The sequence below is a fragment of the Chaetodon auriga genome, chromosome 7 (genome assembly GCF_051107435.1).
Source record: "Chaetodon auriga isolate fChaAug3 chromosome 7, fChaAug3.hap1, whole genome shotgun sequence".
NCBI classification, from domain to species: Eukaryota; Metazoa; Chordata; class Actinopteri; order Chaetodontiformes; family Chaetodontidae; genus Chaetodon; species Chaetodon auriga.
In genome coordinates, this window is record NC_135080.1 from 27,924,410 (window position 1) to 27,950,000 (window position 25,591).

Sequence of the window (25,591 nt, forward strand, 5' to 3'; positions counted from 1 at the left end):
ACGTGCTCCTCATTCTCTGCCTCTCCTTCACCCAGCAGCATGATTGCTGGTCCAGACCGGACTGACTGCTTTGAGATTCCGTGGAAGAATTTTCCTGAAGAGCTGATTCAGTGTTTTGAGAGAGAGAAAAGGCCAAAACCACGGTTGCGTAGAGAAATGATTCGGATCGTCGTTTCTGAGATGATGAAGGTCTGTCCATCTCCTAGCAAGAAAGCCTCTGTAGAAGTTGCCAAGAAAATGTTGGCAAAGTATCCGCGGTCACTGCAAGATGTCATCGAAGGTGATGTGGTGGGACCGGGCTATCACTCCCTGGTTAAGCAGTTACAAACCAGGATTGAGAATGTAAAGCGGTCCTCAACACCAATGATAATGAAACGACAAAAGGGGTCCGATGAGTATGACACTGAGGAGATCCCAGCTGAGAAAAGAGCAGCAGTTCAAGATACTTATGGCTGCTTTAAATGGGACATGAAGTTTCTTCCAGTCAGTGAAACTGCAGAAACCCAGAAAAAGAAGAAAGATGAAATGAAGATGCTTAGTGAGCAGTTAAACCCCAGTCCCGACGAGGTGAGAAGTCTCATGAAGAGCACTTACTACTCCCAACGGAAAGAAATAAACAAGGGGACCGATCTGCAAACCCTCTTGGAAGAGTGGCCCTTTTTGTTCCAGGAGATTGGCATGGGGGTCCACTTTGAGGAGTTAACTGGAGTACCACTGAAGGAAACTTTCCTCAGTAATGTCGGAAAAAAGGGAGACCGACTTCTGAACTTCATGAGAACCGTTTGCGCAGGCAAGAGCAAAAAATTTCTGCAGCTTGTCACAAACCTGCAAGTTTTGAGAGGACGAAAGGAGGGCTGCTCAGAAGATCTAAAAGACATGTTGCTCCTTCTTCTTTGCTACTTTGATGAAAAAGAAGAGAATCTCTTTCATTATGTGGAAGAAACATGTCTGCCAAAAGAAGTACATGTGGAAAGCCTGCCAGTGACACCATGCATCATTGTATGCGGTAAGATGATTTTGAGTTTTATGGTAAGAAACAAAGCTAAATATGATATGGAATGCACTGTCTTGTTTTAAGACCACTTTTGGATGGTAATGGCTGGTGTGCTGTTAAGTATTTTCTACTTGTATTTTCTTTGCAGGAAACTCCTGCTATGCCGCAAAGCAGTTCATGCTGAGTGTAGACCACAAGGTTGTGATTGACCAAATCCCCACCTTCATCTCTGCCGTTTGTTTGATGCTTGGAAGCTACTACTGCCTTAATATTCATTATCCCGTGGAACTGGGCTCCACACTTGAGTTCCTTCAGAGGTACGGGGAAATACACACACACACACACACACACACACACACACACACACACACACATCTTTTTCTCCCCTATAACAAAGTACTGTATTTAGATTTAGTGGTTGAATAGAAATTCTTGTGTTCATAAAGGTGTTTCCTCAACATCAATCCAGAGAAGGGCACAAAAGTTGAAAAAAAGAAAAACAAGAAGCAACTTCCAGTGAACCCAAGAGTCCTCACCCTCATCAAAGATCTCTCCGATCACGAGTGGAGAGAGACATGTTAAAGATGGACTTGATCATCCGAACTGGTAATGGGGACATTTGCCTTTCTTTATTTTACATCCTATGGGCGTACATAATTTCACAATTTTGAATGTTCATATTATGTATGTTTTAAATGACTGGCTGTCATTTGTATCTTTCATTGTATGGAATGCTAGGTTTCCATTTTTTTTTCTGTTTTGGGCCCAAGCTGATGTCAGCAGATTTTTATACATGTTCGACTCCGTATGCAGCACCACCCCCACCTGCCTCAGTCTGCCTTGGCATTGCCACTGCTCAGGAGTTTGCTCCAAGTATTTTCATGTCATTTAGTTTGAGAAAGTGCTTCGTGGTTATAGAGGCAAGTTAAAGTGTTTGCCTTTTTTCTTTGTTTTCTTTTTTTGGAGGTGATGTTTGTTGTTCATGGTCAACTGTTAGCCATTGTTATTCAGAACAATATACTTTGATATGCTTTGATGTAATAAGCTTATAATCTAAGCTTTTTTGTTTTACTTTGAACCGGCTAAAAAATGTGAACTGGCTTTTTGTAGCAAGTAAGTTAATAAAACTGCCTTTGAAGAACATCTAAGCTTTTGTTTCAGTGCTATTGTAACACTTCAGTAGGGTGACGGCTCTTGGCATCACTAGGATCTAGAATCTCTTTCAAGGTAAGTCAGCTAAACAGATATCTAACAAATATTTTAATGTGTTTAGAGTAAATGTCCTAATTATCTGTACACACTGCTCTTATAGAAATTATCTTTCTAACAATTGTAAAGCTTGATGTCTTTTGCTCCTACCACCTTTCAAGCATTGCATTCAAATTCCTGAGTGGTCACCGACTTGGAGGGAACAACTTGCTGGCCTTTGTGATGGTGAGATTCTAATCCATGTTAATGCCACAAGCAAGCTTTTATTTTTGTATTTTTTTTACTTTTAAGAGTGTTTTTCTTTTAAGATTTTTTTCAGAGACAGCAGAGAAAGAGGGACAGGAAAGACAGGGAAGAGAGAGGAGATGACATGCAGCAAAGGACCCGAAGTCTGGCTTGAGCCCAGGTCACAATCACAAGGACCCAGCTCCAGGTATGTGCCATGTGCTCCACCAGTCAACCTTTATTAAACATTCAGGGCATGTACATGGTCTGAATAAAATGATCAAGTCAAAAAGATACTTAAGTGGGTTGGATATACAAAGGCTATAAAAATCACAATAACAAATGAGCATTTTGTGACATAATGCTCAGTATCGAAGTAAGTACATGAGAGAGCCAGTATAGATGAACAAGTCTTTGAGGATGTTCACTCAGGCCTAAGCTAAACTATTAATGTATCAAGGGTAGTCCAAGGACTGCACAGACGACAATACCTTTGAACTGTGATGGTATACAGCACTTAAATAGGTCAGCTGGGCATGGAAGAAGTACTTTGCCACATATTATTATTATTATTATATTATTGTTGCTGCTATTAATATTATTGTCATTATTATTGCTGTCATTAGTAGTAGTAGCAGTGGTTGTAGTGGTAATGTTTTTTTTCACAGTTGTTTTTTTTCTGGCTGCAGAGAGGTTCTTGCCTGTCCACAGTGGACACTGATGACAACTCTTCAGGCAGAAGTTACAACACCAGTTCAAAGTTCCAGTTCCCTAAACATCGTACCATGTCTGAGACTGTCCCAGCTGTCTTCAGTCAAGTCTGGACCCAGTGACTTGGACACCAGTCTTGTAAAGCCCAATTAGAGGTAAGCAGTGATACAGCTCAAAGGGTTGGGTGGTATCCAGTTTTTTAATACAGTTTTACAGTTTACAGTTTAACCCTCCCCAAATTTTCCTAGGGTATATGATTTTACCAGCAGTGTAGTTACTGCTGTACACTTCTATGCCACAAGGTGTCAGTGCCCTATGATTCAACTCAGAATTTAGATGCAATGGCTGCTGCTCCAACTGTCTTGCTATGTTAATTTTAATGGGGATATCCATCCTCCTCGTCAAATGTCTATGCTCCAAGTGCAGGCTGCCATCTTAGGAAACACAAACTTGCCCGGGTGCCAAAGAGCACCTGTGCTATGGTAGTAAATTAATATTTCACACAGACTGATTTTTTTGGTATTCACACTGTAGAGCCTTCTCTGGCATCTGTCAGCCAAACAGAATATGGAATTAATAACAAGTTGTCTGTGGGCATTTACCAAATCAGTACAGGTTTTTCACCGCACAGTTTCCTTTTTTTAATATTTCCAACAATGCATCAGTTATTAATGTTGGTTGTATAGAAGTGGTGATGGTCCTGCTTGGGCAAACATAACAGCAGCAGCAGCGGCTGGTGAACTTGAGGTCCCTGTCCTGGCAGCAGTTGGTGTGTGATTGATTTTGAAATATTTGTAGATCCTTTTGTAATTAGTAGACATGTAAAAAGTGATGTGTTTCAGCACTGAGCCACTAAACGTCATTGGATTTTACATAAATATATTAAAATTTATGAATAACCCTCTGGCTACATTAGAAATCCACTACTGATTACAACATTAAGGACCAACATTTAGTAACATAAAAAATGTTACTAAAAATTAATAAAAATATAAATTAATGATTTTTTATGTGCGTGTGCATGTGTGTGTGTGTGTGTGTGTGTGTGTGTGTATATATATATGTATATGTGTGTGCATGTTTTATTTAGCTTCTTAGATTTCATTTTTTGGCTTTTTTGCTGTTTTGGCCTCTTTTAGTTATTTTACTCTCATTCTGGCATGGAATGTCTTTGCGTCTACACAACCGATTTCTTTCAGTCAAAGACTGGTATGTCTAGTAAATATTGGATTACAAATACAAGCAAGCTGTTTTTGTGTTTCTTGAAGATTTTGGTCAGGTAACCAGGGAAGCTCAGCACTACAGTATGAAAAAGCCCCATTTCATACAAAAATCATCCAGTAATACAGAAACAACTTCCAGATAAAATGAATAATGGACTGCAAGCTACACATTAGTCTTTGTTAGAACGGAATTGGTCAAGCAGAAGCATGTTGTAGAAGTGACCTGCAGAACTATATTCCAGACTGCTGGTTCTATGGTTAGCTCATTGGAGCTCAGTTAAAAAAAATAGAATGCAGAGTTTTTCTCTGTGTAGTCATGATGCTCAAACACTGCATCAATCTAACTTTTGCTTTGTTTCTATTTTCTGGCTGCAGAAATGATCATGCCAAGTCCACAGTGAAGACCTGATGGACAACATGAGACTCTACAGTCAGAGCTGGTGACTGGTGAATGCTGAGTGACTCTTAACCCTTGATCAACCCAGGTCAAGTGGCTCATTTTTTTATGTTTATTCATGGACTATCCCTCATATGGACACATGATGCTTTGTGAGTATACTTGACATGTTGGATCAGTTCCATCTTTTTTTCAGAGAATGTGTTAATGCAAGAACAGTTTCTTCAGGTTTGTCAATGATAGTTGGCACAACGGGCTTTATTTGTTACTTTGTTTACAATCACTATAGGGTTTTAGGCTGTTGCTGACTGGAAAATCTGTGCCAGCCAACTGTAATTCCTCATGTGTTGTACTGTATCTTTTACAGTGAAATTCTGGCAACCACAGCTGCCAGTAATTTACCGTAAATTTGAACTAGCTGCAATAAAGTACCGTAATATATCATACAGTTTCTGTTGTGTTTATTACTGAGATAGACTGTAATTTTGACAGATTATCGTAAACAGGTTTATGTTGTAACTATTATTTTTACAGCAAACTACCGTAAACAAATAACAGTTCTGTTCTGCAAAATTTACAGTCGCCAAAACAGCATACCGTAAAGTCCTCTACATTGTCACTGTAATTTTTACGGTGAATTTCTGGCAACCACAGCTGCCAGTATTTCACCGTAAATTCTACTGATTTTTTCTTACAGTGTACGTAGCATCTGACGTCATCAACGTCTTTCTAGGATTTAAGAAAAATCAAGATGGTTACCCTTGAGCGGGCATGAAAGGTTTTGTGAGCAAAACGGATAGGAATATTTAGTTATTTTTGCATGTACCTGCAAGCCTCATAATCGAAGCACTCTCATTTGGTAAGTAAATCCTTTTCTTTTTTAAGTATTATTGACCATTTGCTAGCTAGCTACAGCTAGCGTTTCTGCTAGTGAAGTATGCATGGAAGATACATTGAACACAGCTTTTAGTTTATGTTGTTTCCACCTTTGGTGACTACAGATGAGCAGGTGTAAGTGTTTAAGTAAACGTAGTGAGCATGACAACTGTGTAATGCACTAGTATGTTTGGGTCACAGCATTATCTGAAATGAATGGGAAAAATGGTGTGCAATTAATTTCCCGGTCATTTTTGATATGTGTGATTGTCATGAGAAGGACGTAATGAGAGTGGACAATTAGCTTAGAGTTAGGTGTAAAGTTAAGGCAGGTTTAGGCATAACCACAGATTTACAGCATACACAATGTTGGTACCTGATAGTGAATGAGCATGAATGATTATGTTTGTGGTAAATGTCCAACAAATAATGTATGAAGCTTTTATTTATGTTTTTGTTCTCTCGTTTAGGCACAAGTGGAGGCCAAATGGTGTGTTATTTCGATCTGTATTGACACCAAGATACGATATTGATTATCAGAATTCTTAGAAACCTGGGCTAAATTTTTTACGCATTATCATTAGCAGCATAGTCATTATTCCAAAATTAGCCCAAAATTAGAGGAATAGATGCACAGGCGTATTTTTCATGCCACATGTGCAACTTCAAGAACCCCTTCCTGAGGCAACACTGTTTGGACATTTGAGAAGTCATTTAAGAATGCATGAGATAGTAGCATGCCCGTTCAAAAACTGTAACTACCACAAAAATGTACATTCATCCTTTAACACACACAAAAGCAGAGTCCATGGAGGTAGTTCAGATTTTGATGATAATGTGGTGTCAGCAGAGAATGATAGTACTCTAGAAACATCCTCTGCTGACTCAGATGATTTGAGAGCCCAGTTGCACCATAATTTAGCATCATTATTTTTAAAGATGCAAACTGTTTTTCACATATCCAACATGGCACTTGGGAAATTGTAGAGCATTTGACTCAAATATTTTCCTTGTCCCAGCCGCTCATTAAGAAAACCATACGAGAGGTCTTACAGAGTCATTCAGTTGTTGGTACCGAAACATCTCTAGATGAGATAGTCAGGGCCATTATGGACAGGAAATGTTCAGACATACTGACATTCTTGAGAAAATTAAAGAAACGAAACCAGCACAACAAGGTCAATACACCAGCCATCAAGATGGATCATCTTTTTGTCTAAGGACAAAAGCTAGCCATGACTGTGATTGTGAAGCACGGGGAGAATCAGAATCAGTGTGGTGTTCAAGGAGATTGTGTACTAAACCAGAGTTTGGAATATTTTCATTCCATTACCAGTGTCCCATCTGATGTTCTTCGTGATCTTTTTGAGGGCATTGTGCCTGTGGAGCTGGCACTGTGTATTAGGGAGATGATACATTGCAAATACTTTATGCTTGAGTATTTAAATGAAAGAATTGTGTCTTTTCCATACCAGCACACAGACAAGATTGACGAACCCCACCCGATCCCAAAGACATTTGCTAGAAAGAGCAAAGTTGGTGGCAATGGTCATGAAAATGCTACATTGCTTAGACTGCTCCCTTTGATTATTGGTGATAGAATTCCTGAGGGAGATGGCGCGTGGACCGTACTTACAGATTTGAAAGAGGTAGTTGAGTTGATGCTGTCCCTGAAATTTACAGAGGAAGCTATACAGTATTTACAGACAAAGATTCAAGGCCATAGACAAATGTTGAGGGAAGTCTTTCCTCATTTCACACTCTGCCCAAAACACCACTACGTTGTACATTATCCCAATCTCATATGCTGCTTTGGGCCAATTATCCACCTGTGTACAATTTGATTTGAGGGCAAGCATTGTTTTTTCAAGCATGTAATTCATGACACAAAACTTTAAGAATATGCTGAAAACATTAGCAAACAGACATCAGTTTATGATGGCATATTATTTGAGTGCCCCTTCATTCTTTAAACCTCACCAGCAGACATGTAATGTTTCCTCTGTGATGGTTTCCATGCTTCCTGATATTGCAAAAGAATATGTTGCATGAAAAACAGACAGCAACATGATTTACAGCACATCAAGGGTCAACATTGATGGGACTGATTATCATTTAGGAATGTTTGTGTCTGAGAGACACAAGGGAGAACTGTCTCAGTTTTGCAGAATTGAACAGATTCTCCTTGTTATTGAATTGTTTTTCTTTGCCGAGAACACACATGACACTACACTGAACACCTGCGAGCCTATGAACTTACATCTGGGAATTTAGCAGTTCGCACCACATCAGAGCTCAATGACACATTACCTTGCTCTGCTTACCGTGCAGAAGGAAAACTACTCATAACACCAAAACGATAAATTTTCTTACAAGATAGGCTATATTCCCATTGTTAGCATATTTTATCAATGGAGGATAGTGCTTCCTTGAAGACAACTACTATAGCACATTTTCGTTGTCTATGTGTGTACTTATATGTGACCAGCCACGAGAAAACCAGCAACAAGTGTTCCGGGGGGGCATTTTGAGTTATTTACAGATTCTGAAAGTGTCGTTTCTAAACTTTCCAACAATGTCTAACACATGGAAATCTGAAAATATTTGAAGATGTGGCCATTTGAATGTAGGCACTCTTCAAACTACTTTAGTGAGAAATCCAGCCTGAAAGATTCTCACCTACCAGGGGAGCCAGGTAACACAGTGCTGCTCATTGCATCTCATTTACATAAGTCCAACCCCCACTGGTCTAGTTATCAGTGACATCTGGTATCTGTTTGCCCGCAGGACAGAAAGTATTGTAGTAGTTTGAACAATGGTTATCAAATAGAAATGGAAATTCTTTTGTTACAAAAAGCTCCTGAGTAATACTTTATTCATGCACTCAAAGGTGTGTTATTCACCCGTGGGTTTGTTATTCGTGCACCCAAAGGTGTGTTATTCACACATTATTCAAGCACTCATCAGGTTGGTGTGTTATTCAGATTAATAGCAGATGCTCATATTACCATATCTAAACCTCCCATTACAGCTTATAATATGATCATCTGATCTAACGTAACTTTCGATGTGCATATCATTTGCATTTTAAAATGACAATACTGAGCTAGCTATAAACAATGTAAGGTATAGCCATAGCATCTAGCATGAAAAAACAGTCCGTAATCCCTTTGTGTGACTTTGAATGAACACTGACGTAATGTTCAACAGTGTATTAATCAACCAGAGAGCAATATACAGGCATGTATGTGTGTGGCAATAGCATTCAGTGCAATCCCTCAAAGTGACAGTCCCACAGTTCAGTTCAATCCAGTGTTTTCCTCATCAACGAAAAGTACATTCAAAAGTCCACTCCGGGTTTTACCACGGATCTTCCCAACAAAATCAAAACAGGAAATCAAAATGTTGCATACCAGGATAGTGTCTCTTAGAGCAATGAGTGAATAAGGCGAATATGTACAGTACTCACAATACTCAAGTCCTGTCAGTCAGTCAGTCAGTCAGAGACGGTCAGGATTGGTGTCTGTCGGGCGGCGTCGTTCTTAACTCCACAGACGCCGGCCGCTCCCGGAAAACTCTACGGAACTGTTCGATCCTCCTTGAGTCCGGCTGCTGACATTCCTGACAAAGGAGATCCTTCTGCTACCGACGGACTTCAAGTCGCAGGTTTATTTCACTACCGGTAATTCGCTACGGTAAGTTGCCGTGCTCTCGCTCCTCTCTCCCACTGGCGTCTCTCTACTCAGCTCATATGTTTTCTTCTATCGGTCTTTTTCAAAACTGCGGCTCCGTGGACTCAGGCTGTCGACAACTCCAAATAAGCAATGTCCAAATATGTCAAAACCCACACTCGGAAAGAAAGTCAGGGTGGAGGTTTCCAACGTGCAGCGACTAGTTTTTTTCCAGCTGTAAGTCCAGCCAACAATGCTCTTCTCTTATCCAGTGTCAGACCCAGCCTTGACAAATCATTCAGAATGAGTGTAGCAGGCTTGCATGGCAACCTGATCTTAAACAACTTAGAAAGGTTAAAGGCAGCCATCTTCCAAAATTTGCCCACAGGGGTACACTCCCAGAACATATGAAAAAAACTGCCCATCACTTTGGAAGAACAGAAAGTACAAATAGGATCATTAATAACATTCATCAAATGAAGATTCCTCGGAGTTTAATATACCCTATGTATATAATTGTAATGTACTTGCTGATGATCAGGATTTCTGGATGCTAAGCTCACATCAGCCCACACTTTATCCCAGTCAAATGTAGGTTCCAGACCTGGAACATCTCTCTTCCACACCGTGTCTAACGCCAGGGGTCTGTAAGAATGCTGCAACAAGAAACAATAGAGCCTCGAAACAAAACCACTTGTGCTTCTAGCAGAGTTGAACAATTTATGAAGTGGGTGTGGTGTGAGAGGACCTTGTAAAGGGACACCATTGTCTTTTAAAGACGATCTCAGCTGCAAATAAAAGAAAAAGGATGCATGTGGCATACCATACTTAATACATATGTTCTGGAAAGTAAGTAATCCCCCCTCCCCATAAATATCTGTGAAAGTGTACAAATGTTTTTTTCTTTCCCAGATAGAAAAACCAATACGATGACCACCAATTAGCAAATTATCATTGTTAAATATTGGAGAATGTAGGCCCCACCCAGAAGAGCAACCAGCTAATTTCTCCACCCTCCTCCATATAAATACCAAATATGAAATGATAGGACCAAATCTCAAATGGCATTGGTGGGCTGAAATATTTAAATGCAGTATGATAGCAAAAGAATATGGAGCTAACATCCGCTCCTCCAGAGTTCACCAAGACACCTACGCATCAGGTTGAAACCAAGTTAGTAAAGGCCTCAGTGTGAAGGCCCACTTATAAAATTTGAAGTTTGGGAGAGACAGGTCACCAGCATGCCTTTCTCACTTCATTGTGGTGAGCTTAATATGAGGTCGTTTACCACGCCAAAGAAATTTTGTTATTTCTGATTGCAATTTGCTCCAATATTGAGGGGGAAGGGAAGGGGGAGCATGGAACTAACAAAATTGATTCTGGGCATAATATTTATTTTTATTATAGCTACCCTTCCAACGCAATGCTGATTTCTGCCAATTTATTTTAAAACCGGAAAGCTTGCCATGATGTTCAAAGATTGCCAAAACATGTGGGATACATTGCACTGGATTGTTTATATACAATAACACGTCATCAGCATATGATATATTAAAAGTAAACTGATTGTTTATTCACTAAATGGTCAAATGTAATGTATAAACACATAGTCTCATGTGAGGGAAAGTAGATAAGTGTCCTAGCTAGGCTAAAACAAAATCTTTGGTTGAGCTGTTGAGATAAGGATCTCCGGTTGAGCTGTTGAAGATAAGAATCTCCAGTCAAACCGTGAGCTGTAGAGTTAAAGTGTTCATGAGGACACAGGGATCCAACTTGATTGATATTTTTACTGTGTGAGTGACAGTGTATCGAACAGTTTAGACTGCTTGAGAATTCCTGCACTGACACAGATCTCAAGTAGTTCTGTAAAAGTGGGCATTGGAATAGTTTAGAGGGGATTTTCAGTTAAGGTGTTACAGAGGTTGGTGAATTAAAACGAGTGAATAGACTGGGAGAACCCCCAGCGATCAAGCACACGGAGTACTAGGCTCTGTGTAGAAGCTTCTTGATCGGGTCCTCACTTGGGCACTGCGCCATTCACCCTCTCTGAATAACATGTGTAAAATATTTAAAGAATGTCACGGAAAGTTATTGATAAGCGGAAGGACTGTAAACCCGGCTCCTTGGGGTCAGTATTATTTGAAACATTGACTAGATGGCAGAAGAAAGTTCCGAAAGAGGAAGAAGAGAAAGGAATGGATAGATTCGTAGATTGGACTGGGGAAATGCAAATATTTGGGGAATTTTGTACTCTTTTTTTTTTGTACTCTTTTTTTAGGCTAAGATACCCTCGCCAAAAACAACTGAGACTGATCTGATACCCATAGCTTGGCTTCCTCCCTACACTGAGGCATGCGCAATGTTGAAGGCTCTCCAGCATCAGATGCCTCAAATTGAAATTACTAGCTCAGAAACATTGAGTACAACTCAGAATACATCCCCTGTGATGGCTCCATTAGTTGTGGTTTGTCTGCTACAAACCGCCCCATATCCAGAAGATAAAGAATCACAAAAACAGGCAGAAGAATACCTGAAGGAAACTGTGCGAAGGAGCACTAATCCCTTTACCAACAGTACTCTAGTGGAACCACCTATTTCAGTTGTCTTGTCTAACACATTTGAAACATTATTGTTAGAAACCCGATAGTGTGCCTGACCATCCGAACCCGCCTACATGAACAGTCTAGGGGCCGCATGTGGTGGTCCCTCCGTACACGGCCTAACCCCTGCTTTTGAGCAACACGGACTACATGATTGGAAGGACTGCACTGACCAGTCACATTATCCTAACCTGCCTCATATCTCGACTCGCAACCCTGATCATGGTAACATTCAGACTTGCTCAGACACCCCTCAATGTCATTATCAGATGCCACTGGTAACAGCAACTACCGCTGAAGGACGCACCATTACCACCTACACTCCATTCTCCTTACAGGACACTGTAATGATTAAATCTCAATTGCCAGACATAAATAAAGCGGGCGCTCAGTGGATCAAGGTGTTCTTAGAAGCATGTGCTGGTAGTAGTCCCAGCTCTAGGTGATTACAGGCGAGTGAATGCCTCATGCACGTCACTGGGTATGTTGAAAGAATTTGAGCAACTCAGCACAACAGACAACAACCTAGATAGTCTGCCCTTACATCATCTGGTCAACCTGTCATCCGAGAGAAGTTCCCTATACAAATGAGGTCTGCTGAATTATGTCGAATTCCAACCAATGAAGATGAGAGAGGCACAGCATATTTACTCTGGGTAAGAGAACTATGGCAGGATAGAACTGGAGAGGATCCAGCTGCTAGTGATATTATAGAGTAGCTTTTCAGAGGAGCAGTAGAAACTTCATTGCCTCCCTCTTGTGCAGACGATGCTAAAACAAGTAGTTGGTCTACCAAGCTTGACATACACAGTGTGGGCAGCTCATGTTACCCAATACATTGATAATGAACTTGAGCAACGACATCAGGAAAAGAAGGACTTTACAGCAGATCCAGGTTGGGACGAAGTATCAATGATCAGTGCTTCAAATGTGGAGGCTATGGCCATTGGGCCCAACACTGTCAGACACAGCAATTCACAGCCGCAGGGAGGGACACCTCAATATCAGTATAATACGTATCCGCCCCAACCGCAGGGACCACCTCCTCAGGCCCCTCCACATTTATGCCAAAACCATGAAATTGGAACCAAGCTCCTGGTGCCCACCAAATGTCACAGTAGGGCTGCCCAGGACTGACAACAGGTGACTCACTGGGTTCTGACGACTTGTTTCTTGAGCCTTTAGTTAAACTAACTGTCAACGGCCAAGACTACATGTGTATGATTGACACAGGAGCCAGGTAACTCTGAACACGCCACTCCCTCCATCAAGGAATACAGTACTTGTTGTTGGCTTCTCGGGAAACACAGAAGAGTGGCCTCTGTCAAAACTTGTAACATGTTTGTGGAATTCACTTGTTTTTGAACATTCGTTTCCTCTTTCTCCCTCTGGTCCTGTGAATCTCTTGGCCAGGGATATTATGTGTACACTGAACATATCTCTACTGATGGCCCAACTATGTTGACATTACCTTCCCAGACAGCTCCGTGCAACGCTGTGCCATGCTGAAATGAGCTATCAGACATATGATACAAGCCGGTGCCTATTCTTCTGATCCTGCTAATGAACACGGGGCCAAGATATGGTGGGGACTTACTGCTGATTTTTCCTCAACATCACTCCAGGACACCTTCTCCTCGTGGCTCCCTTGGATTTCTGCCCTGCTTTTATACACTGATCCTCTTGATCCACCCCACTGTACGTTCAACTACGACCTACATGGGAATGAAAACTATAATGCTCTGTGGGATGGCTTTGTACAGCAATGTCTTGAGACTGGAGAATATCCCAATACGTGACATCTATGTAGACCCCGAAGGAGTGGCTACTGCAGTTTCATTACCAGATTCTCTGGACATATTATATGCATTGGCCGACACATCCGCACCTCACATTAGTCTGAAGGTTGCTTATGAGGGAGAGACTAAAAACCTAAGCCCCCTGGTGAAACGTTGTTTAGTGGCATGTGATTAGACACCCACCCAGAACAAACATCTTTAATATTCACCTTCCACACAGACCTGCATGATTGCTCATGCCTCACACACCCTACTACACCCAGAAAAATGCTTTTTGTCTCGAACGCATGGCAGAGAAAATACCAATCATCCATGAGCATAGGCTCTGCTGGATAGCTTGCCAGATACCATGTGGTCGACAGGATCCACTGACGTTGGTTTGCTCAACATTCCAACTATCGCTATCCCATTGAAGCCTAACACTGTTCCTATTTATAGGACCCAATACCCACTTTAAATCTGATCAAGTCGTGGGTATCAAAAACACAATTACGGGACTGTTACAGGCAGGTGTTGTTATACCTACAACCTCCTCGTGGAACACATTAATCCTGTTCCAAAGCCTGGTAAACTTGATTACCATATGGTCCATGATCTCAGACCTGTCAATAAAATCATTGTTCCCACATACTATGACACACCAAACCCCTATACCATGTTAAATCCTATTTCGCCTGACCAACAGTTTTTCTCCTGCATTGACTTGGCTAATGCCTTCTTCTGTGTGCCCCTGCATGAGGACTCCAACAGATGTTCGCGTTTTCATTTGAGGGTACACAAAACACAAATTCTCGTCTACCTTAAGGTTTCATTGACTCACCATCCATCTTCAATTATGATCTGAAACAGCAGCTACAATCCTTGACGTTGCCACAGGGTGTCTCCCTTCTCCAGTTTGTAGATGACATCCTCTTGGCAGCTTCTGACTCATATTCTATCATGACGGCCACTGAAACACTCTTACATCATCTTGTCCTCTGCGGCTCTTCACTCAGTGTTTTACACCATCACCAACACTGCCCTTAGCTTCAACTGATGACCTTGTAAATAGTTTCAGTTCCAAAGTTATGGCTATTATTGATTCCATCGCCCCAGTTAAGACTAAAGTTTTATCAGGAAGGAAAAAGACACCTTGGAGAAACACCACACTGGTCAAAGTCCAGAAAAGAGTCTGCAGACAGGCAGAGCGCAGGTGGCGAAAAACTAAACTCCAGGTTCATTATGAGATTTACAAAAACAGTCTCCACACCTATAACCATGAACTAAAGAAGGCAAGGCAAGCATTCTTCTCAGAGATTATCAACAGAAACTGTAATAATGCCCGCACTTTGTTTTCTGTTGTGGATAGACTGACAAACCCCACAGCATCAGTCCCTCCTGAGCTGCTATCCAACAAGTCATGCAAGGAATTTGCAGCCTTTTTTACAAATAAAATTTCAAGGACAAGACAAACAGTGTGCAGCTCCAGCTCAGGCAAAATGATAAGTCCATCTGTGCCTTCTTGTTCTCCAGTTAATCTAGTACATTTTAACCTTCTAGATCATACAAGGCTGGCAGAAACTGTATCACAGTTAAAATCCACAACATGCTGCCTTGATACTCTGCCAACAAACTTTTTTAAAAATGTCTTTAATTGCATAGCTCCAGATCTGTTGCAGATAATAAATAATTCTCTTCAGTCTGGTCACTTTCCCCATTCCCTGAAAACTGCAGTAACAAAACCTCTCCTAAAAAAGACTAATCTGGATGCTTCAGCAATAAGTAACTACAGGCCAATATCAAATCTTCCCTTTCTAGGAAAAATTATTGGAAGGGTTGTTTTTCAACAAATGCATGCTTTCATGATGCAGAACAATCTTTTTAATGCATTTCAGTCTGGATTTCGTCCACACCACAGCACTGAGACTGTACTTATCAAAGTTTTAAATGACATACATCTGAATAATGATGCTTCCAAAACCTCAGTCTTAGTATTATTAGATCTCAGTGCTGCCTTTGATACAGTTGATCATGACATACTTCTTGACAGACTGGAAAAGTGGGTGGGACTTACTGGCACTGTACTACACTGGTTCAAATCTTACTTACAAGATAGAGACTACTTTGTGTCAATTGGTGAGCATGTGTCTGAACGAAAAAAGATGATGTGTGGGGTGCCACAAGGGTCCATTCTTGGACCACTTCTTTTCAATATCTACATGTTGCCCCTAGCTCAGATCATGGAGCAACATAATATTTCTTATCATACTTATGCAGATGATACACAACTTTATATTTCTGTGTCATCACATGACTACAGTCCCTTACTTTCACTGAGTGAGTGTATTCATCAAATCAATGAGTGGATGTGCCAGAATTTTCTTCAGCTTAATGCATATAAGACAGAAGTGATTGTATTTGGGCCCAAAAATCAAAGGTCAAAGATCAGTGCTCACCTTAATGCCATGTCACTGACAACAACAGATAAAGCCAGAAATCTTGGTGTAATTATTGATTCTGACCTGAATTTTAACAGCCAGTTAAAGCTCATTACCAAATCAGCCTACTACCACCTGAAAAATATAACCAGAATTAAGGGATGTCTGTCCGAAGAAGACATGGAAAAACTGGTTCATGCATTTATTTTCAGTAGGTTGGACTATTGCAATGGAGTCTTTACTGGCCTAAACAACAAATCAATTAGGCAACTACAGCTGATTCAAAATGCTGCTGCACGAGTCCTTACAAACACCAGAAAAATGGACCATATTACACCAGTCCTCAGATCACTACATTGGCTTCCTGTGAGTCAAAGAATAGACTTCAAAATCTTACTGTTGGTCTACAAAGCATTAAATGGTCTAGGACCGAAATACATTGTAGATTTATTAACTCCATATGAAGTATCCAGACCTCTCAGGTCATCAGGGACAGGTCTATTGTGTGTTCCCAGAATGAGAACCAAACAAAGTGAAGCAGCTTTCAGTTATTATGCTCCTCACCTGTGGAACACTCTCCCTGCACACCTGAGGTCTGCACCAACTGTCAGCTCATTTAAATCAGGGTTGAAAACATTATTATTCGCTACAGCTTTTACTTAAAGTAATCATTTTAAATGCTAAATTATTGTCTTAAATGCTAAATTATTGTCTTTTACTGGCTTCTGTTTTTAATGTTCCTTTAATTGTATTTTATTTTTATTTTTCTATTCTCTTCTAATCTCTTTCTTTCTTTCTTTCGTTCTTTGAAATGTATGATTTTAATGTATTTTTATGCTTCTGTAAAGCACTTTGAATTGCCTGGTGTATGAATTGTGCTATACAAATAAATTTGCCTTGCCTTGCCTTGCCTTGCCTTTAAAGTCTCGAAGTCTAAACTCCAGCTTGGTAGAACAAAGGTGACCTTCTTGGGCCGTGTGATTTGCTCCTCCAGTCTGAAGATGACTAATGCCCAGAAGACAGACATTTTGAGTTATTCCACACCAACCACTGTAAAATCCATGATGCAGTTTCTGGGGCTAGTAACATACAGCAAAAACTTTGTTCCTGATTTCTCCGGTTTCGTGGCACCATTAAGAGCGCTAATCACACATGCTGGGTACAAAAACTGTAACTCTCTGTTACAGTGGACGGCAGCAGCTGACAAAGCATTTGTGGATGTCAAGACTGCTCTGTCTAACGCATGTTCTCTTCATGCCCCACCACCACCTCACCACCTGTGTTATTACAGCATGAGAATATGTGTGAGTATGTGAAACAACTGAATAGCACAGTGATGAGTATCTCCCAACAGGTAACACAGATACTCAACAAGGAGCAGGATCACGATACCTCACCTGTTGAAGTGGGAGACTGGGTCCTAAGGAAAGTCAACAAACTCAATTGGTCCTCTCCCAGGTGGAAGGGACCATACAAAGTAGCAGAAGCTACGTCACATTGTGTGAAGGTGTGGTTGATAGAAGACAGGCTGAGTGACTGGATCCACAAAACACACTGTACACTTACTCAGGACCCAACTGAACGAACATTGGCTGGGGTTAGGACTGACTTGGGAACCTCATCTACTAGCAATGACCAACGGACTGGATATGATGAGCTACCGCAAATTGGACCAACCCCAGTGAACCATGCCCTCTAAAAACACTCCACTCTGGAGACTCAGGTGTGGTACTCGAGTAACTGTCATTATATTAGCCACATTAACATTAGCAATTGTGGTGAGTTTAGCTGGTCAACACAGGCTAACAATGCTTTCCTGAGACTCGAGACACTGTTTGCCGTCACCCCCATTCTAGTGCAACCTGGCCCCTTTAAACCTTTCATTGTGGAGGTTGATGCTTCGGACACTGGGGTGGGGGCTGTGCTGTCTCAGTATGCCCAAGCTGATAATCGTCTGCATCCCTGTGCCTTTTTCTTTTGCCGTCTCTCACCTGCCGAGCAGAATTACGACGTGGGCAACTGTGAACTGCTGGCTGTCAAACTGGTCCTGGAGGAGTGGAGACACTGGCTGGAGGAAGCTGAGCAGCCGTTTGTGTTTTGGACGGACCACAAGAACTTGGCTTACATCAAGTCAGCCAAGCAACTCAACTCCTGTCAGGCCCGTTGGGCTTTGTTTTTTAGCCGGTTTAATGTCTCTTTGACCTACAGACCTGGGTCCAGAAAAACTAAGCCCGATGCATTGTCCCGACAGTTCTCCACCACCGAAGCAGTGGCCAAACTTGAGAACATCCTCCCTGAGGACTGGGTCATTGGCGCCCACACGTGGGGGTTTGAGGGGGTGATCAGGGAGGCTCAGCGTCAGCATCCGTACCCAGGTAATGGACCTCAAAACAAACTGTTTGTTCCTCACACCTGCCATCCCGGAGCCAACCGCTTATAGTGTGCTCCTTTGTTTCAGTGCCTACCTGCCGCTTCCACGGGTGCCCTGCCTTCAAACCCGCCTCATCGGAGCTCCTTTTGTTATTTCCACTCCTTTTGAGTGCGCCTTTAGTTTATATATATAACTCTCTCTCTATGTGTGTGTGTGTGTGTGTGTGTGTGTGTATATATATATATATATATATATATAGTAGGAATACTACAGGAAGTAATGTGTCTCTGTGATCTGGCTCTTCTCCTACATGTTATGCTACTTGTCACTTTGATCATGAAGGTGACGGTACTCTATAGAGTATACAGGCTACAATATAGTATAGAATTGAGCATTTCTAATATCGTTTAAAAATATATTATAGTTCCAAGATGAAACTGAAAGAAGGATAGGTCTAAGAGAAAAAGACACAATTAGAAATCCATCTGCAACTTCAGAACCACGCACAGCGTCATAGATCTATCAATATACATTGTAGTTAGTCAACTAATATTTCAGAGCCATGGTCAGTGTAATAAATTCTAACTTGCACACACATCAGTCAGATAAAGGATCAACAAGTCAGAAAGACTAAACTAACTCAACAACCCCTCTGTTCCTGCACTCTGGCTACTAGGGTAGAGTGCAGAAGCACCTTGTTCCCTGGTCCACCTGGCTCCCGATCACTTATCGTGTTCACTTTAAAATATTGGTACTAACTTTTAAGGCTTTGTGCGGTCAAACACCCAGGTATATTGCCAATCTCCTTCACCCGTATGCCCCAAACAGAGCACTTAGGTCTGGCCAACTAAAACTACTTGTTGAACCCCCAATCCAAGTACAAAACAAGTTCTCGCACCGAAGCTGTGAAATGCACTTCCTGTAACACAAAGATCGGTTGACTAGTGAAATTTTTATGAGGCAGCTGAAAAGGCTTTTATTCAGACAGGCTTTCGGTTGACCAGTAGCTGCTCTATTCTATTTAATTTATTTTATTTATTGTTTGTTCATGTACGTTTTTTTTTTTTTTCGCTGTTCTGTTCTTAGCTGTTAATCCCGTTTTATCAGTATTACTACTTATATTCTTACTGTCATTTCTGTTTTTATCCTTCTGCTTTTATTGCTGTAATGCACATTGTGATTTTTATCTGTGAAAGTTGCTATGAACATAAACTTTACTTACTTACTTATTTACTTGTTGGCCAAAATGCATCCCCCTTCACTCCCCCTCAAATCACCTGTTGGGTTTAGGCTACTAAAACATTTGGTGAGGCAAAGATGATTGGTTTTCATTGGTTTCCAGTCAGGGCAGACATTTCAAAATCTAACTGGGGCCATCTTTCTCTTGTGCTTTAAGTTACGCAAACATAACAATAAAAACAATCTTTAGTTTTAAGAAGCAGATATTGTAGGAAGGTAAACGCAATACACTAACAGTAAGTCTAGGGACTGGACTTGGATATTTGAAAACATTTTGCACACTAACTGACTGGTGGGGAGTCCCAGCTATTTCAACTCCACCTGGATACCCTCTGGATCATTAATGCTCCTCTACAACAGCCGCAGTTTAAGTAATGGATTACTATGTATACATGAAGTGGGTGGTTATGTAGCGGAGAGCTGCAGATTTTTATCATCTTCTTACATGGAACACTGTCATCTGGTTTGAGGAGTTTGACAAATTCTCCCCCTGTTGCCATGATCTGCAACAAATACTGATTTCCTTCTTCGAGCGCAGGGGTGGGGAACCACCGACCTCCAGAATGTATATGGGAGGGTTTGATCCGGCTCACAAGGCAAAATAACATAAAATAGTGGATGAACACAAGTAAAACAACGAAGTGTTAGTTTGTCTAAAAGTATTCATAGAGATGAAGGGAACACTTGACCTGGAAATCAGTGACAGTGTTTGATTTGGCCATTGTGGTGGACATTAACAAATACCTCTCAGAGCTGAACCTCAAGCTCCAGCCAGCTTCTCAGCTCTCTGCTTTCAAATGTGAAATCATTTTAAGTGAAATTAAAGCTGTGGCAAGTGCAGCTGGAAAGGGGTAACATTATCATTTTTCTACTCTACAAGAACCAAATCCGGCTTTGACATCTGAATACATAGCAAGTGATTTCAGGGAATGACACGAAAACAAAAGCATCATCACCACAATCTGACATCAAATGCCTCACCAGGGCCACCCCGACACAATTGCTGCTTCTCAGGTGCTGTCCAATCACCACTGGTCACTGGTGCACTGGTCACTGTTCAGATTTGCATTAAACCATAAATAATATTGATCTCGTTTTTTTTGTTGTTTTTTTTTTAAACAACAACAACAAAAAAGTCCCTAAAGACAAAAGCTTACAACTTTATATTTTATAACTTTGTGAAATTCAAGGGCAGTGTGTGGAATTGTATAAAAGACTTTAAGAAAACGTAATGCTTTTCTAAATAGTATACTAAAGTTAGCTTGTGCTATCATCTTGGGTTTGCACCTGCACAGTGCAAAGCACACACAGTACATGTTTCTGATGCCATATCAATCTCACATCTGCAAGGTGATTTTCATACTGTATGGAAATAACACCTCTAACTGCCTGCAAATTAGAAGAAATAAATCAAAACTGCAAAACAATATGACATGTTCTGAAAATTGGTTGGCAGAGATGTAAAATAAGATCCTATTCTGACACTCAGTCTGCTGTTAAGGTAGGTTGGCAGAAAGTGTTTGCAGACATCAGGACTTAATGAGGGAGAAAAGCCACAGGTTTCCCCAGGCTAAAGCAACATCTGGAGCCTGGCCTGCTCTTCCTCCAGACCTCCCTCTGCAGCCTGCACAAACACACATGAACTTTTGACCTCTGTGTGTAATTTAAGAGGTAGCTCCAGGTAGGCAACACTGCCGTTTTTGAAGATTTCTAGGCATCTCTCTGCCAGCAGTTGAACTAAGTGTGAGTGCAGATCAATGTGTCCTCCTACTTCACTTTGGACACAGCTTCTAATCTGTCCAGGGACAGAAATATCCTCACAGTCAGGTCACCCTGAGCCAAGGAATTACATTTATAATCTAAACTAAACACTAGCTGTTGATATGAATCCTGGGCAGAATGTGAAACTAGCAGTCAACTGAAACACAAAGACATTTGCATTAGTAGAACAACTAATTCTCTGCTATTAAATTTCAGCCAATCTTAAATAATAGCAAAAGCAAATAAAGGCTGGTTACAGTCAAAGGTCCCATATTATGAAAAACCCACTTTTTCTGGGATTTGGGGTGTTATTTTGTGTCTCTGGTGCTACCAAATGCATACAAAGTGTGAAATAAGACCATCCGTGCTTTTTTGAGTCAGATACGGATTTGTGAAAGCACCCTTCCAAACGAGCCGTTCGAGTTCGGGGAGTACTGTTACGTAACAAGCCCTAACATTTGCATGCTCCCACCCACCAGCCACCACCCCCTACTCCTCTCTCCAATGTCTCTCCACCCACCAGACACACTACCTTCTCACAGATCTGTGATGTCGCTATCGAAAGCACCGTGTTAGGAATCATGTCGAGCTGCCACACCCAGTGTTCTGTTGGTGGCTGTAAATATGAGCACAAATCACTCCATCGTCTCCCAGCCGCAGAGGACAGAAGAGCGGCATGAATTTAATTGTTGAAGGCAACATCCCCGTTACAGTTGGCAAAAACCTGCTGGTGTGTGCTAACCACTTCGAGGCTGTTTCTCCAACCTCGGTCAGTACAAGGCAGATTAGCCGGGAGACTTTCTCTAAAGGAGGGCTCACTTCCAGCTTTGCATGGAATACGTGCAGATGAGGGACATGTAAGTATACAAATAACTAGCTGTATGTTTCTTTTGTAGATTAGCGCGAACTCTTGCGTGTTATAGCGTGTGTGGTTTGCCATTGAGAACGATGTAAGGCTAACTGCTAGCATCGAGACTACGACTTCAGCCATCAAAGGTTAGCTCGCTGCTACCGTAGCTTTTGGTACATCACATCACGTTTCTGATCTTGCAAATGATTTAATACATGTTCGAGGGAGATGCCAGCATTCACAAATATTAAGAGGTGTTCATTTTGCAGTTTTACACGAATTAACTAAGAAGTGCTTTGCCACATAGCACAAGCTAATGCTAACCACTAGCTTCTAGTTAGCAATCAGCATGGTCTCCATATGTAAACCCAGCGACCTGGTCGGTCAAGCGATACATACACAGACGCTCCGCAGGGTCTAAGCTTCGGGAATTTGAGAAAATAATGCATTTTGAAACGTTTTCTAAACTGGAGTATGTTAGGAAAGCCCAGGGCAAAACAAGTGCATGGTTGAGACTGCTACATCCCAGCACAATTTACACTCCAAGCGTTTTTCTCTTGGAGTTTATTTATGAGCGATACTTTTTACGCTGTATGTAGCTGTTGGCATAGCTATACATGTAAGATAAGATTGATGTCACTTCTCTCTTTTTATATAGGCCAGTGCATTATTACAGTTATCTGCTGTTGATCAAGTGTAGCAGTGAGCTGTTGCAGCCTTTAGTGCTTGAATTTACACTGTAACAGTGCTGTCATGTTTTACTCCTAAGTATGCCCTGTTATCATAACGCTATACTGCTCTTATAGCTGTCCAGGCTACTGTGTCCTGCAAGGACTACTGTTGTTATGCACTGCATTACAACGACAATGCTGATACAGGACAAGCCACCACATCATCAGGGGATGCTCTTTTCAAACTGAGCTTTCCAAAGTCCAGGAAGGGAGAGTGCAGAGCAAAACCAGTGAAGACTGAGGCCATATTTGTAAGTGTTAACTTCTTTTTTTTTAACTCAGAAATAAACATTTATATTGTACATGACACATAGTACCACAACTCGGTATGTTCAACACAATAAATAAACCAAAAAAATACACACTTAAATACCTGAGAAACTACAAAATTCAATGTGCAAAATGTCACTATATTTGCAGTTGTTGAATTATCTAATAAATGATACTAATGATTCACTTTTTCCTGTGTGTCTGTGTATTGGACAGGTTATATTGATGATTTGATGGACATGATCATGGAGAAGATCTTTGTCGACGCATCATCGTACAGAGCTGAGATTCTGAAGATTAACATCCTGCCGGACGTGTCTTCACAATATGAGCATCCAGACAAGGAGGAGGTCATTGCCGGCTATGTGTCAAGATTCAATCATGGGGGGGGTGTATCTTCCCTGGGCGTCAGGAAACTGCCAACTTATCTGCATGACGGGATGACTACACTAACCTTCTTGCCCGAGGAAGCTCCAGCACCAGCTCACAAAACTCGTAGGCTAGATACCTGTAACGACTGAGAAAATTGAACATTATGTTAGTCAACATGTTCTATAATGTCAACATCTGTATTCACATTTTTCTAATGTAGATTCAGAATCCTTCACTTGCACTGTATTTCCATGTACAAATATTCATGACTGCAGTCAATAAATATTTTTTGTATATCTGTAAAATGTTTCATGTGAATAAATGTATAATATAAAGTATTTGCTAAGGAAAAACCTGGCTATATGTTCAAGAAAAAAAATGACTGACTATATTTAGTTTATTATGGTGTATGAACAGTGAAGTAGGTTATTATAGATAAAACTTACTGCTTTGTCCCCCATAGCTGTAAAGGACTGTAATCAGCCCTGTAAGTGTTGTATGCGTTCTGCAGCAAGAACACATTTAGACAAACAGGTTCTAAACCTGGATGGTCGATCATGCGTGGAGGCCTTTCATCCAGCTGCTGCAGCCATGTTGTAACCTATTATGCATAACAGAAGGTGAGTATCTGCAGTGGCGTGTTATCTGCAATCATACACTGCGATCATACTGTAAGTGCAGGTAAAGTTGCATACCAGTATTTTCAACCAATAACAGAACCAACGTTTTAGATTTGAATGTGTGTGCTCTAGCTAGCTACTATTTCCCAGCCTAAGGTGAATGGTCAGTAGTGCTGCTCAGCAATGTTGCCTGTGTGTGCTCTGCCCGTTCATGTGTAAATGAGACAGAGCACTGAAACTAACAGTGCAGTTAGACGGTCGATGTCTCAGCAACCCAGTGATTGCTAGAAACTCCCTCCTGTTTATGTAAACAACCAGGACCTTCCAACTCTGCTTTCATATGATACCAGGCTTGTGTGGTTTGCTTGATGTGGTGAAATCAGCAGACGTACGCTGTTTCCGTGTTTTCGTTACATGTGCATATCATTTATTGTGGATTGAATTATGTTTTGTTTGGCTGGCAATGCTTGGTAGAGGCTTTTAGCTGAGTCTCTCCCCGTCAATCTGGTATGCTACAAGTTAGGATTGGTGCTTCCTAGCGTGAGTATTGACCCTCTGAACTGCAGGCCTCTCACACTGCCACCTGTACAAGCGGTGCTTGTGTTGAAGAGAAAAAGACAGAAAGACATTTTTCGACTAACCTTTCAGAAGCGTCCTGCTGGTGAATTCTCTGAGGTTCTGTAGGAGCCTCCCTTCCTTCAGGATCCGATTCAGGTTCGAACATGTATGGTTAAACTACTGAAGAACTCAGTCTGTTCACTGCCACCATGTCCGCTACTTTCACACGGGTAGTGCTACGTGAGTCTATGCGCTCTCCGTTACCATGGTGACATGGGTGGGACAGCACCAGCTCATTTGCATTTAAAGCTACAGACACCAGAAACAGCACATTCTGAAAGGGACTGAAACAGAGGGATATAGAGGGGGGAAGAATCTTTTCCTGAAAGCTATTTCCAGCAAACAGCTTCAAAAACATGTTTTATGGAAATCATAGGCCTATGTAACTTATTGAAAAAGCTTCATAATATGTCACCTTTAAAGGCCTGAACATTTCAAGGGATGAATAGCCCGTCCTCTAATTGCTCATATATTAAATTCAGGATAATGTCCACACTCTTATCATATCAGTCATGTCATACTCACCACTCTGCTGAGAATACCTTCTCTTTTTAGCAGAATTATTGCTTTCACTTACTATTTCCAGTTGCTTCAATAGTGCTCAATCCATCCTGCAGATTTTTCATATTAAAAGCCA

The 25,591-nt window shown here is 41.2% G+C and overlaps 1 protein-coding gene across 2 annotated transcripts in view; it reads right to left on the bottom strand.

Moving 5' to 3' along the window:
- Positions 1-25,591, bottom strand: part of LOC143323915 (galactose-3-O-sulfotransferase 2-like) — a 51,924-nt gene that overhangs the window by 23,509 nt on the left and 2,824 nt on the right. The window contains exons 1-3 of one of the 2 annotated variants that reach the window (XM_076736091.1): positions 24,978-25,258; positions 24,163-24,317; positions 23,799-23,861 (exon numbers count right to left, since the gene is read on the bottom strand). The exons of the other annotated variant lie outside the window; for it this stretch is intronic. Of the exons in view, the coding sequence (XP_076592206.1) occupies positions 23,799-23,861; positions 24,163-24,275 (176 nt within the window). The 5' untranslated portion in view covers positions 24,276-24,317; positions 24,978-25,258. Of the gene's footprint in view, positions 1-23,798; positions 23,862-24,162; positions 24,318-24,977; positions 25,259-25,591 lie in introns of those variants that run through there. 2 annotated transcript variants of the gene reach the window in all.